Raw genomic sequence first — 15,349 nt, 5'->3', positions numbered from 1 at the left:
AGATCTACCAAAGCAGAGGACTCCTAGCTCTCGATTACCGGGTCTCTTACGAGTATTTCCAATAACTAGGGCAGATCCTTGACCTTGGCACGCCTACCTGTGCACAGGTGAAGCTTCTAAAGACTGCTGAGCTCTTTGCATCTTTCCCACAATTTTATTTGGTTGAGGAGGGCTGGGACGGCGTCTTGGGTAAACTGGCATTGGCACTGGGGGCAGTACCCATAGCCCTTTGCTGATAGGGTATAGAGGGTGGTGCAGGGCCGCCCGGTAAGGCAGGTACTGGCAGGTAGGAAAGAGCCAGGCAGAGGCCAGCAGGTTGTGGCAGGTCTAATTGGGGTGAAAAGAGATAGTAGACTGCAAGAGACGACCAAAGCACAAGGGCATCTTAGCCCAAGTGGCAGCAAAAGGAAGCCAAGACTGAAGAGATGTTTAAGTCCCTAAACTGACAACTGTCGTCACTAAGCAAGTTAAGTCTAGCGTATATAGCCATAGAATTGGAGAAATACTGCCCTTACTCCTAATGGCCACGACAGAGCATTTGGTTCTCAAGGGTACACTGCACTAGGAGGATGGGTCTGTAGAGACACAGTGTGAACACATCACGCTGAGAGAGTGGTACCAGGTTCCAGGTGGGCTGGCGCTCCTTGGGCAAAACCCCACCCCTGTTTACTGTGCATCAGCAAGGCATGGATGGACAGGAATGCTAATAGCTGGGAGTGGTGAAACTGACAGGGTGTGTACTACACTTGTGTTGCTGTCTGTGCAAACGCAGTTCCATGTGTGCTAGAGCATGTGTTCACAGAAATTAAGCTCTGCACACCCATCTGGGGATTTGGAGAGGAAACAATTAAAAAAAAAAGCTCTGATTTTGCTAGGAAGCTAGGTCTGAGTATTGGCTTCCTGGACAGCCTTAATTACACTCAGCCTCTCTTAGGGTAGGAAGTAGGAACTGGCTAGAGTGGCTTAGAGCTTCCCAGGTAACCTTTTAGGAACCAAGTAAGAAGAGGGGAGGGCTTCTCTTTTGCACATGCCACAGTTACCAGATTAAGCCGGTTGCCTTGGTAACCTCCTCTCTGGGCAGGATTTGGGATTGTCGGTTAGAAAGGGTGAAAAATTGGGGAGTGTGAAGGATGTGGGAGCTGGAAATAAAAGGGACTGAGAGACTTCTAGAAACTAAAAGCTTGGGGAACAGGACTCCAGACCCTTCTAGTTACAGGAAGTGGAGTCACTATATTCAGACCTTGGGTCTGAAGCAAAGGAAGGATTAAGTTGTGGGTCTCCTCCAATAGCAGTGGCTTCTGCTCTGGCTACACACTGAGACCACAGGGGAGCTTTTCAGAATTGCTGAGCCCAGGGTCACACCCTAGATCAATCGTGGGATCCTCTGTGGCAGGCCCAAGGTCTCTGTTAGTTTAGAAAGCTCCCCAGGTGATTCAAACAGCCAGTGTTGAAAATCACTGCTCTAGATCAACTGCAGCTGTAAAATGACTCGGGAATTGCAAATCCTTGATGTTTTTAGTCACCTACAGGTAGGTCAGTGGACTGACCCACAGGGGGGAAACTGATAGGGCATCTACATTACCATGAGAAAAACTAAGAGAAAGGTAGGGTGGTATCCAATTACTTAACTGTGGAAATGGAGGCCAACAGGGCTACCTAAGGCAGTAATCTGCCCCTTAAACCCCCATTATCTCTGCCCACTGAGAAGCAGGCTGGGAGGGCAGAGAACCTGAGGGCTTTGTTGAGCTTGAGTTTCTTCTTGCTGAGCTGGTTGCCAGGGTAACAGAGAGAGCAATGGGATCTAACACAGGACTGGGGAAGAGGCAGGGGTGAGAAGGCACCCCAACATTCCTTTTTCCTGCCAGTAACCTACCCACAAGGTTGTTTTGATATTCTTTACATGACCAGGGAGACTGGAGCTATAGTTACCCATCACCTTGGGGGACAGAGGAAAGATGTCCGAACTTGTGGGCATCCCCTTACCACCAAGGTAAAGCTTTGTGGAACAAAGAACAAATGTTTCCAGCCCCACAATACCCACTGGTTATCCACAGAGTGGCCTTTGTAGAATTGTAAACTTCCACCCAAGAAGCTGGGAATTACTCTGTGTCTGTTCCAGACTCTCAAATGAAAGGCAGCATGGACCAGTTGGACCTTGCTTTCCTTGCGCTACCAGTTCTAAGGCTTGTAGCGTCCTCCAGATGGCGGGCCTTGATATTTTAGTGCAGTCTTTACTTTCCAATAAAAGACAGCTGTCTACAGCTGGGTATCGTGGTGCAGTGACACAGGGTCTCCAATAAAAGACAGCTGTCTACAGCTGGGCATCGTGGTGCACAGTGACTCAGGGTCTCCAATAAAAGACAGCTGTCCTACCTGTTCTTCCAGAGGTCCTGAGTTCAATTCTCAGCAACCACATGGTGGCTCACAACCATCCACATTGAGATCTGATGCCCTCTTCTGGCCTGCAGGCCTACATGTAGGCAGAAAGCTGTCTGATGTATACATAATAAATAAATATTAAAAAAAAAAAAAAAGAAAATTTAAAAGACAGCTGTCTACAGCTGGGCATCGTGGTGCACAGTGACACAGGGTCTCCAATAAAAGACAGCTATCTACAGCTGGGCATCGTGGTACACAGTGACACAGGGTCTCCAATAAAAGATAGCTATCGGGGTTGGGGATTTAGCTCAGTGGTAGAGCGCTTGCCTAGCAAGCGCAAGGCCCTGGGTTCGGTCCCCAGCTCCGAAAAAAAGAAAAAAAAAAAAAAAAAAGATAGCTATCTACAGCTGGGCATCGTGGTACACAGTGACACAGGGTCTCAAAAAACCCCAACAAATATAAATATCTAAAACAAACAAGTCAGAAACTGTTATGTGGCAGCCCACACCTGAAATTCTAGCCCCTGGGAAGCTGATCTTCAGCTAAAGGTGAGTTAAGAGGTCAGCCCAAGCTACATGAGCCCTGGTCTGAAAAACAAACAAACAAACAAAGAAAAAAAGGACGAGAAACTGTTGGTTTCAAACTTAGGGCCTTGAGGGGGCTCCTTACCTCTCTGGTCTTCCATTTTACCAGTCTGGCTCAAATTATGACTATAATTCTGTAGTGAAATTGAGTCTTTCTTCCCTCCCAAATCAAGACACACAATAACTGGCTACAGAGTCAGGTCTACAGTCTAAATTTTATTTTCTCCAAGTCACAATGCTGATCACAAATGTGCACCCTTTAAAACAGTAACAGAAAACAACACACAAGGTGAAATCTTTGCAACTAAACACAGTGGAGCAACAGACAACTGTCACAGTGTCTTAGTCTGGGAATCTGGGCCAGCTGCCCACAGGCTTGAGGAGACATCTTCAGGTTTAAGGCAAAGGGAAGCCTATAAAAGGCACAACCACCAGCTACCCCTGGAAGAACCTCTTAGTTATCTCCTCCTTGAGGGTTATCCCCCAACCCCAACACAAGAGTGGTTAGGCCAGCTGCAGGAGGGCAGAATAAAAACAGTGACATTACTAGAGAGAGACAGCCGTCACCTACTCCCTCAGGTGCTGTAGGAACTCTGGCAGGCACAGTGCTGCAGTAACAGACTTCCACAGGGGCACAGGGATGTAATATGGTGCCATGAGAGGGAAAATAGGGACAGCCTTTGCCCACAAGGTGACTTGCTTCCTTAGGTGTAGTTACCTTCAGTTTGCAAGTACAGGAGCAGAATTTGGGGAAAGTACAGTAATAACATCTAAAAACACTTGTAGCAGGAAAGGCATGGAGAAGAACTGCCAAAGACAAGGCAGAAAGACTGCTGGGTAGCATTGTTTCTAGAGATGCATTGGTCCACAACTGGAAAGGGGATGTAGCAGGAGGGCTACAAAGAAAAGAAGCAGGGCCCACTAATTCCACTTACCTCAAAGACAGCCCTGAGGACTTAGCAGTGCATTCCCTTAACAGTGCAGAGGGTCTCACTCCACCCTCCTTTCTCACAAAAGCATCCAGTTTGTTCTTTCTCCCCACAGCAGACTCTGCCTCAGTGGAGGCCTGAAGCCCATTAGAAGAGAGGTACTCTTGAAGGCTCAGATTTATAAAACCTCCACCCCAAACAAGGGCTCCTACTCACCCACTCTGAGCTCTCCTTTACACTGGGATACTGCGTGCAGACAGCTTCCACAGGGTTAGAGGAGTTAAAGAGCAATAAAGACCAATCACATGGAAAAGGCCAGCTATTTTTACACTTGGTCGAAACATTCTCAATTAAGTGGGGGTAAAGGAAGGAATCAAAAAGGAACCCAGAAAGGCTAGAATGAACTAAAATGAACTTGCTTCACGTAAAGTCAGGGTAGAGCAGGGAAAAGGAGAAAAAACTAAAAACATTAACTTAAGAAGGGTAAATCAGGCTTTAAAAAATAAACATTCAAACAAACAAGCAGGAAGAAGCTTCCCCGGGAGCAGAAGACACTTGAATTTCCGGGAAGAAAGTAAAAAACAGGCTTCTGAAGCCTGGGTTGTCCAGTCTCTGCTCCCTAAGTCCAGTCAGCTCAAGTGAGGAGTGGAGGTGGAAGGCAGCCACCTGTTTCTTCTCTCTCCAGCAGACCTATCCTCAGAGAAAGAGGGCCTCAACCTCCGTCTGCTGGCAGGGCCACCCCACACCTCGAAGCCCTCTGAGTAGTAACAGCCAGCTGCATTTCTCTTCTCTCCTGAGTTTCCACCTCTCCTGTTCTATTGAGAGTTAAAAGGAGAAGAACTGTGTGTCAGTTGGACCTATAACTATTTATATAAGGCATCTCAGAGACCCACTTCTAAATAATGTGGTTTATTTGGCGCCAAGGATCAAGTCTAATAAGCCCTTGAACATGCTTCTAAATAATGTGCTTTAATGACCACCAAACAAAACAGCAATAAAAGTATCCCAGAATCAGGTGTGGTGGCCACGCCTGTAATCTGAGTACTTCGGAGGTGAGAGCAGCAAGAAGGAAAGTTTGAGGCTGGCTTGGGCCAGGCTTACCTCCTACACACACACTCCTCAAAGCCCTGTGGCAGCCCCACAGCCATGCTCTTCTAAAATCTTTTTTTTTTTTTTAAAGATTTATTTATTATATATGAGTACATTGTAGCTGTCTTCAGACACACCAGAAGAGGGCATCAGATCTCATTACAGATGGTTGTGAGCCACCAAGTGGTTGCTGGGAATTGAACTCAGGACCTCTGGAAGAGCAGTCAGTGTTCTTAACCGCTGAGCCATCTCTCCAGCCCTCTCTTCTAAAATCTTTACAATTGGCTTTTTCAGCTATAACAAATTTAACTCATTTTTTTTTTCTTTCCTTAATCTAGTTTAGACTGGGCTCCTGTATTTTCATTCTGCAGTTTCCCGAGGAAAAATCTGAAGGTAGAAGAGGCTGCTTGTCAATTCTGCCCAGTGCATTCATAAAACAAGTTCCCTGAGTCGGCATTAATGAGGTGGTTTTATTAAGCACCTAAGTGTGAGCGTCAGTCTTAGACTAAGAGTCGCAGTACATTGGGTACTTACATTCACATGATGTTATACTTAAAATAGTTGAAAACTCTTATTAACTGGAACCTCTGCTTACAACCTGAAACAAATAAAGTTGGAAATTGTTATCATACCACGCCATACAAAATAAAAAAAGGAAGACTTCCATAGAAACACACCCTAAAAGGAAGAGAAAAGAAATTCTCTGGAGAAAGCAAAGCCCATATGTTAGGAGTATGGGAGGGAGCCATACCTCAGATGGAGGGGGCTTGATGGAGACTGGCTGGGGAGTCCTCCGGGGTGGAGAGGGCTTTGGCTGTACCTGCTGCTGGGCAGGGTTATAGTAAGTCACTCCTCCATACACCTGTGATGGAGCCTAGGAACCCACAAGCCAGCAGGAAAAAAAAGTTAAGAATTAACCAAATTATGAAAAACCGAAAATGTTAGCTAACTGCAAAAACAAAAAAGCACATGGGCTGGAGAGATGGCTCAGTGGTTAAGAGCACTGACTGCTCTTCCAGAGGACCTGAGTTCAAATGCCAGCAACCACATGGTGGCTCACAACCATCTGTAATGAGATCTGGTGCCTTCTTGTGTCTGAAGACAGCTACAGTGTACTTATATATAAGAAATAAATCTTTAAAAAAAGGCACTAAAGAATTTTTTTTCTTTTTTTTTTCTTTTATTTTTTTCGGAGCTGGGGACTGAACCCAGGGCCTTGCGCTTGCTAGGAAGAATTTCTATTTTTTAATAATACATTTTCTTTTTTGGGCTGGGGATGGAAATACGTTGTGACTCCCTGTCTCAAAACAACAACAACAAAAACCCCCAAAACCTAAAAACAAAAAAAAACAAAAAAACAAAAAACAAAAAAACCCCCAAGAGCCAGTGGTTCAGCGAGCTAGCCCTTCTACCTTAGATCACAGCCAAGTTCATCCGTAGCTTCATGAAGGAGGCCCCAGGGCTGACTTACTCAAAGTCTCGATTACCCACATTTTGGCACCACCCCAACTCCTGCTGAACTCCCTACAGCTATATTCAGAGTATGAAAAAAATAATTCACAATTAACCAAATTCACAGTGCTGAAACCAGTAGCTTCAAACAGCTCACAGTTAAGGAAGCTGTGCTGAATGGCTTGGTGGCCACTGATGTGGATGTGGGTTTTTTTTTTTTTTCTTTTTTTTTCCGGAGCTGGGGACCGAACCCAGGGCCTTGCGCTTCCTAGGCAAGCGCTCTACCAATGAGCTAAATCCCCAACCCCGTGGATGTGGTTTTTTTTTTTTTTTTTTTTTTTTTTTTTTTTTTTAGATTTATTTATTTATTATATAAGTACACTGTAGCTGTCTTCAGACACACCAGAAGAGGGCATCGGATCTCCCCACAGATGGTTGTGAGCCACCATGTGGTTGCTGGGAATTGAACTCATGACCTCTGGAAGAGCAGTCGGGTGCTCTTAACCACTGAGCCATCTCCCCAGCCCAAAAGGCAACCCTAGGATGTGGTTTTATATCAGAGAGATCACAGGCAAACCTGGCATTGCTGGTTATGATGTTTGAAGACCAAACTTTAACTTTTGATTTTATTTGTGTTCTTATTTGAGTGTTCTTGGACTATGTGCAATGAGACTACAATGTGAATAAAACTACAGCTGTCCAATAGCAGTGTTTTCTCTGTCAAACACTACACAGTCAGTTTTCCCTGACTGTAAAAGCAAGCAAACAAACAAACAAACAAACAAAAAAGAAGAAAAAGAAAACAAGCTGAGCAAATCTCAAAGAGCAAGAAAACAGAGAGCAGCACTCCTCCATGGCCTCTGCATCATCAGCTCCCACCTCCAGGTTCCTGGCCTGACTTCCTTCAATGATCAACAGTGACAGTAGTGTAAGCAAAATAAGCTCTTTCCTCCCCAAGTTGTTCTTGGTCTTGTTTCACAGTAACAGTAATCTTAATGAAGACAGTGTCTCTGTGAGTGGATGTTGGTGCCCTCAGAGGTCACGAAAAGTTATCAGAACCCCTCAAGCTGGAGGTGCTGCCTGTGTGAGCTGCCTGCCGTGGGTGATAGGACTGAACCTGGGTCTTCTGCAAAAGCAGCAAGTGCTCTTAACCACTGAACCATCTTTGCAGTCCCTGATTTCATTCTTTAAAGTAGTGTCCAACTCTATAATCACTTCATTATCTGACAACAGAAAGGTGAACTTAGTCCTGGCATTCTAGATGCCAGATGGTATCCGGACGGGAGTAGGCTATGTTGTCCAGGACACCCCAAAATATAATGCAAGACACCGATCCTTAAAGAAACTGAAGGGAAAGCCAAGCATGGTTTTCCCAAGTACATCAAAGTCAACAGGCTGAGACATACATTGTAGGCCACACAGGGCTACAGGGAGATTCTATCTTAAAACAAAACAAAAAAAACCAAACAGGGTCATGCTTAGTGATACACGCCCTTGATCCCAGCACTCAGGAGGCACAGGCTGGTGGATTCTCTGTGAATGAGGCCAGAATGCCTTGTGACAGTGACACTAGTGTAAGCAAAACAAACTTATATAGCAAGTTCCAGGCCAGTGAGGGCTACAAATAAGATACCCTGTGTCAAAACAAGAACAAAAACCAAGAAACAACTCAGAAAACAAGCAGTGATAGACATTACATAAGCTGTATTTCCAGTTCCTGACCACCAAGGGGCATCCTAGTGCCACAAAGGAGGATCAGAGGCATTGAAATGCTCTGACAAAGTTCTTTTACATTCTATTCTCCCTTACCACAGTCCTGTGTGAATTAAAGGATGCAAACCTAGAAACCTCAGGTATCTTACCTGTGTATTAGGATACAGATGAGGAGGTGGAGGAGGAGGCAGTGCTCCCGGAGCATAAGGGTAACTAGGGTTACCAAAATTCATGACACCCGGAGCAGAAAAGTAGGTGGGAGCAAGCAACTGCTGGGGCGGTGGCTGTCCTGGGGACATGGACACTGGTGGTGGGTAGAGACCCGGATTGGGCAGAGGTGCTGGTGACTGGTGGGGGTGTAAACCTGGGCAAAAAAGGAAAACAAAAACTGTAGTTCTCTCCACTTTTATGTTGAGATGGCTTAACTCGGACCACAAAGCACTGCATGCTAGACGGCACTCCTTAACATGGGGCTTCAAACTGAGTCTGCTTCACAAGCAGCCAGGGCAGTCAGCATCCGACAGCATGGTAGTATTGAAAAGGCAGGGTTTGTAGAGTCCTAACACAAATCCTTGCTACTATACACAAGAGGAGTGCAAGCTTACCTGGGTGAGGAAGGTGCATTTCTGGCTGTACAATCATGCCCTGTGGGGGCAGTGGGGCAGGGCTGTCACCATGGGTATAGATTGGTCCCTGGAACTGCACTGTAAGATATATCAAGATTCTTATAAACCCTGACCCTTCATACCACAACAGCAACTCTTTCTGTCCTGCAGACTTTTAAGTTCTAAGATTTTCATATGAAGAAAATAGCAACTAGACAATGTGGGATGACCACTGCGAAGTCAGAGGGGAAATGAAAGTTTGGAAGACTTGGCACTTAATTCTCTTTAGAGTTAAGAAAGGACTCACGTGGATCATAGTAATGTCCCTCCATGATACTGATATGCACAGGAGGAGCAGGGGGCTCTGGCACAGGCCGCTGCCGCTGGGAAGAGTAACGCTTAGCTCGACCACTCTGCACACCCTGAAATAGAGAGGTCTGATTAAGAGTCAGAGAGGTGATTCTCATATCAACTCCTACCTGCTTTATGCTGTACTACTTAGTACATGACAGTATTTAATAAGTATTTATAAAATGAACTGGAAAATTGATGAAAAACACCAGCATCTGAACCTAAATGCTCTACACTTCCAAGGTCCAAATTAAAACAAAACAAAACCCCATGAATAATCTGAAAAACTGCTGTCAAGAACTTACATTGGCTGGCATGGCAGCCTAATCCTGTAATCTCAGAACATGGGAATCAAAAGCAGGAGAACTATGAGTGTGAGGCTAACCTGAGCTATACAGTTCCAGGCCAGTCTGTGGTAAGGGATAAGGGGACATCTCTAACAATAAAGAGATTATTTGGCTTTAACAGAGAACAAACGTGGCATCTGAATGAGGATGACCCAGCTCTGAATACTAGGTCCTCAGTTAGCAGAACTGTTTGGGAAAGATTGGCAGGTATGTCACTCGGGTGGGCATTGTGATTTCAAAAGACTGGGCTGTTCTAGGTGTGCTGTCTCTGCCTCCTACTTTTGGATCAAGATGTAAACTCTCAGATATAACCACTGCCATGTCTTTGCTCTGTCATCATGGCCTCTAAACCCCAGAACCGAAAGCCCAACTAAGTGCCTTCTTCTAAAGCTGCTTTGGTCATGGTGTTGTCGTATTAACTAGGGTTGTGCACATCTTTAGTGCTTGCAGTTGGGAGGCAGAGACAGACAGATCTTTCCCAGTCCAAGGCTGCCTAGTTTACATAGGACGCTCCAGGCCAGCCAGAGCTGAACAGTGAGACTCTATATCCCAACACTTTTTAAAACAGTATTGGAGTCAATCAGGGTATAAGTATTCTCTACCACCAAGGGTACAGCCCCAGCCTTCCTCCTCCCCACTTCTGTACCATTTCTTCCATCCGGTTAAACTGAGGTGGAGGTCCTGCTCCCATATGGATGTGGTTAGGCATACCTGCAACATACCAAAAAGTCACTGGTTGAGAACAGAGAAATGTGAATAGGATTTAAAGGTACCATCAGGAAATAACAAGTACTCCCATCCTTTAAAACTGTCTGTTTTACTTGTTATTCTCTGTGTGGTCTTCGTTGTCCTGGAACTCAATCTGTAGACCAGGCTGGCCTCAAAGTCAAGTTCTAGGAGATCTAATGCCCACACATGTAATGTACACAGGTCTACTTAGGTACGTGTGCATACACATATGGACACAAAATAAATGTTTTAAACTAATTGCTGTTAATGCTAACATTTGAAAATTACCTAACATCTTTATTACAGCAATAAAGCCCTTGAAAAAAAGACTAGTAAATAAACTCAAATTCCAGTTTTTCCTACTAAATAAGGTATTTCCCTATATAGAAACCTTGGGAGACTGTAGCATATTATTACATACTATAAAATGTTGACCCAAATGTTTCCTAATAACACTAGATATGGAAAGGAGATTATATTCTCTCTGGATAAAAATTACTTAGAATTAAGACATGGCTAAGTGGTTGAGTACTCTTAAGAGCTCTTGCAAAGGACCAGGTTTGATTCCCAGTACCTATGTGATGGTGATGGCTTACAGCCATCAGTAACTCTAGTTCTATGGAATTCTATCCCCTCTTCTGGCCTAAGAGAGCACTAGACATATATGTAGTGCACAAATATACATGTAGGCAAAAATATTCATATACATAAAGTAAATAAATCCCCTAAAATAAACAAATTTATTTATGTGTATGAGTATCTGTGTATGTGCTTAAGGAGGTCAGAGAGGTGTTGTGATGATTTGTATATGCTTGGCCCAGGGAGTGGCACTATTGGAATGTGTGGCCCTGTTGGAGTAGGTGTGTCACTGTGGGTGTGGGCTATAAGACCCTCATCCTATCTCCCTGGAAGTCGGTGTTCCACTAGCAGCCTCCAGATGAAGATGTAGAACTCTCAGCTCCTCCTGCAGCATGCCTGCCTGGATGCTGCCATGTTCCTGCCTTGATGATACTGGACTCAATCTCTGAACCTGTGAGCCAGCCCTGATTAAGTGCTGTCCTTATGAGAGTTGCCTTGGTCATGGTGTCTGTTCACAGCAGTAAAACCCTAACTAAGACAGGTGTTGACTCCGTAAAGCTGGAGTTCCAGGCAGTTATGAGCTGCCTGATGTGGGTGTGAGGAATTGAACTTGAGTTGTTTGAAAGAATATGGGGTTTTAATCAATGAGCCATTTCTCTAGATCTCAAGCAAATAAATCTTAAAAAAAAAAAATAATTGGTTTTAGTTTAACAAATGTTTTATAGACAGTATAAAACCCAATATATCAATATAAAACCAAATATATCAGTAAAGTATCAGTATGAAAAGTATACTTCTCTGTCCAGAGATCAACTCTAGGGCCAATAGTTTACACTAATTTTTGATGCTCAAAAATCACCCGCACCAGCCCAGAGACTCCTGATCTGGAACTGACCTGGAAGTCTCTTTTCTGACAACTAGCTTTCATGGTACCAGCAAGCGCCACACAAGCTTCTAGGAAAGAAGCAAGCAGCAATACCCAGCTAAGGCACCTGTGAACCACAAGAGTGACCAGCACGGCACAGATAGACCAATGGTGCCGTTCTCTAACTGGACATAAGACCTGCTCAATAAGAGGGAAATCTAGCCAACTACTCAAGGTAGTAGGGTCATGGATCTTGGAGGAGAATCTACAAGCACCATTTTACTAAACCAGCATAATCCCTAACTACATTCTACATATTGGTCCTTATATCACAGATCAATCAATCAACCACCAATCAAGGAAACTTGGCTTTGCAATAGGTGAAGACCATTACAGAAAACCAAAACACAACCAATCGAAATGCAGTTTTGGAACTCAGTCCCAGCAGATACGCCCAGAAAACAAGTTCTACCCATAAGGCTCTGAGGAAGAGGAGGTGGAAGGATTTTAAGAGCTACAGATCAGGGAGTTTGCTGAGAGACTATGTTTCCTAGTACCATCAGAAACTACACCCCTAAATTCTCCCAAACATGAGCTGAACAAGAACAACCACAGACTTGCCAAAGTGGAGACTGAAAAGCCTACTGGGCCTTAACCCTACACAAAGACCTACAAACAACGAAGGGTTGCTGAGAGCAGAAGACAGTCTTCCTCTAGGAAGAGTATACCAATGGTTATCCAGTACACCAAGAGTGTCAGTTCTAAAAAACATACACACAAGCAACATTATACAGACTGAGTGAGGTGAATAATTATGTCTTTAGGAATACACACACACACACACACACACACACACACACACACAACAATTAATGAAGCAGTTAATGAAAAGCCATGAATTTCAAAGAAAGCAAGAAGAGTAGAGTACATGCAAGGGTTTGGAAGGAAGAAAGGGAATGGAAAAACGATGTAACTGTAATCCCAAAACCAAAAGAAATAATAATTAAAATAAGGTCACCTGTACCAAAGTAGAGTGGCAAAATTCCCAGTGCTTACGAAGATTTCCAATCCTTAAGTCTGACCTAGAGGGCTGGAGAGATGGCTCAGGGGTGAGGAGCACTGGTTGCTCTTCCAGACCTGGGTTTAATTTCCAGCAGCCACATGGGACCTCAAACATCTATAATTCTATTTTCAAGGGTTCTGATGTCTTCTTCTGGCCTCTATGGGTACTGTACACACATGTTGCACAGACATAGGGGCAGGAAAAACACCTACTACATACATAAAATTAAAATTTCAGGCTGGAGAGATGACTCAGGGGTTAAGAGCACTGGCTGTTCCTCCAGAGGTCCTGAGTTCAAATCCCAGAACCCATATGGCAGCCCTTAAGGTCTTGAGACCTTCAGAGACATGCATGTAGGCAAAACATGAATGCACATGAAATAAAAATAAATTATAAAAATAAAAATTTTCAAAAAAGGGGGCTTTCAAAAATGAAATGGTATCTGCTAGCTACATGTGTTTTGCTTTCATTTTGTTTGTTTTCCCAAGACAGGGTTTCTCTGTGTAGCCTTGGTTATCCTGGAACTCACTCTGTAGACCAACCTGGCCTTGAATACAGAGATCTACTTGCCTCTGCTTCCCTGGTGCTGGGATTAAAGGTATGTGGCACTACCACAATACATGTGTTTATAAAATTAATTAAAAGTTAAATTTTTCCTTCTAGCCACATTTCAAAACATACCAAAAAGCACCAGTATACATAGTTCCAGTTAAGAAGTCTGTCTCTAGAAGGATATTAGAAAGGATTTCCTTTAGAACAAAATATCCAGATTCAAAATCAAATACATTTCTGCCTTCTCACATTTAGCCACTGGTCAAGACAGCCTGAAGATGCCCTTTTCTATTATTTTTGTACAGAGAAGAGGAAATTCATCCAATACTAGGGAGCTAAGTATTGACAGCAGTGTGCAGAAGCAGCCGGACAGGCTTGGGGAACACAAAAACTGCTCTGAAGACAAGCAGACAAACCTACAGATCTACCCTGTTTGTCCTGTTAAAGAGTAAGGGGCCATCTGTCACACACTGCATTCCTGCGAGGTTAAGTCCCAGTGACATAGTAAGATCTAGTTCCCAGCCTGGAATGCCTACCTCGAAGTTCCCGTGGCTGCAGGAATGAAGGCTGTCCTGGACTCCAATTTTGTTCTGCTATATTTAGCTGTGCCACATCTTGCTCAAGTCCACCTGTGGTAGAATCCACTGGAGCCTCCCAGTTCCCAGTCTTAGCAGCTGGAGGAGTAGATTCTGGGACCGTGGCTGCTGAAGTGAGCCCTTCAGATGGAGGAGGAACCTCTTCAGCTGCTTTGACTGCATCCCCAACTTTGGTCCGGGTCCTTCTTGCCCGGGAATAGGATTTCTTCTCAATAGGTCTGTCAGGAGCTGGCGGTGTGATGTCAGGTACAGCAGCTGGTGTCTCTGAGGCCACCTCTTCTTTCTCAGGACTTCCAAGCAATGGAGCATCTGGTTCTGGAGATGGATCCCTCATAGGAGTCTGCTCCAGACGCCGTGACCGGTAATTAGCTTCATGCTTAAGAGTCTCACCAGACCGGCCACCATGCTGCCCACCAACCTCCACAGGCCTAAAACTAGTACGACCTTCCTTGAAGCCCCCAGATCGAGAATAATTCCTGGATGTAGACATGCGGCCAGTACCTGCTGCATTCCTGTTAATAAATGTCCTAGGTGGTAGGTTGCCCCCAGGACCCTGGTGGCGATGGGATTTGCTTGATCGGTCACCAATCCAGTTTGGATCTCTTTGTGGGGGACTTCCAAATCTGAAACAGTAAAATTATTAAGAAAAACAAACAAAAAGAGACATCCACAAATAAATAACAACAACAAAGCAGTCAGGAAGACTATGCATATCCCATAGTCAGTCACTTAAAAGATTAGGAAGGCTCCCAAATTTTCTTACCGAGGTTTCCGGATTCTTCGGGGTTTGATGTCATCAGGATTATGAGCAGACCGAATGTCATAGCCATAAAGTGCAATTAGCTCCTGTCGAGATTTTGGAGCCTGTTCATCCTCACGGAACTTATCATGCTCCCAGCGACCCTCATCTTTCCATAGTTTTCGCTGCCGTCCCTTGGGTCTGGACCAAACCAAGTAGAGGTGTCTTGAGACAATTATCTCTCTACTAAAATGTGGCCTATAAAAGTTTCCTATCTCAGGAGGCACAGATTAAAGTGATAGAGGTTTAATGACCAAGGCTCTGAGGACATCTGCTCTAAATCTGGATCCTAGCTAATTTACCATCAATAGTCACCAAATCTTTCCTTTTTTAAAGATAGGGTCTCACCATGTACCTCTGGCTGGCCTGGAAACTGTTGTATGTAGACTAGACTGGCCTGGAACTCACCTCTCTGAGATTCCTCCTGCCTCTTCATCCTGAAAGCTGATTGGGCTGCACACTACCACATCTACCTCTTTTTGCTGTGACTCCGGAGTGTGTGGAGGCATGCCTGGCACCTAGCTACTGGGCTAGCACTGTGAGCTGCACTTCCCCATCAGTAATACCCATCTTAAAACGTTCTGGGGGGTTGGAGAGATGGCTCAGCGGTTAAGAGCACCCGACTGCTCTTCCAGAGGTCTTGAGTTCAATTCCCAGCAACCACATGGTGGCTCACAACCATCTGTAAAGAGATCTGATGCCCTCTTCTGGTGTATC

At 44.6% G+C, this 15,349-nt stretch overlaps 1 protein-coding gene across 3 annotated transcripts in view; it reads right to left on the bottom strand.

Annotated features, from left to right (window-relative positions):
• Window positions 1–3,159: 3,159 nt before the first annotated feature.
• The window catches only part of Casc3 (CASC3 exon junction complex subunit), a 21,438-nt gene continuing 9,248 nt past the window's right edge, over window positions 3,160–15,349 (bottom strand). The window contains exons 6-15 of one of the 3 annotated variants that reach the window (XM_087570024.1): window positions 14,597–14,773; window positions 14,335–14,456; window positions 13,774–14,148; window positions 10,096–10,160; window positions 9,059–9,173; window positions 8,752–8,850; window positions 8,296–8,510; window positions 5,733–5,855; window positions 5,516–5,579; window positions 3,160–4,707 (exon numbers count right to left, since the gene is read on the bottom strand). In XM_087570024.1, the coding sequence (XP_087426150.1) occupies window positions 5,556–5,579; window positions 5,733–5,855; window positions 8,296–8,510; window positions 8,752–8,850; window positions 9,059–9,173; window positions 10,096–10,160; window positions 13,774–14,148; window positions 14,335–14,456; window positions 14,597–14,773 (1,315 nt within the window). In that variant the 3' untranslated portion in view covers window positions 3,160–4,707; window positions 5,516–5,555. 3 annotated transcript variants of the gene reach the window in all.

The sequence above is a fragment of the Rattus norvegicus genome, chromosome 10 (genome assembly GCF_021556685.1).
Source record: "Rattus norvegicus strain SHRSP/BbbUtx chromosome 10, alternate assembly SHRSP_T2T, whole genome shotgun sequence".
Lineage (NCBI taxonomy): Eukaryota > Metazoa > Chordata > Mammalia > Rodentia > Muridae > Rattus > Rattus norvegicus.
This window is presented reverse-complemented; position numbering and strand designations above follow the sequence as displayed.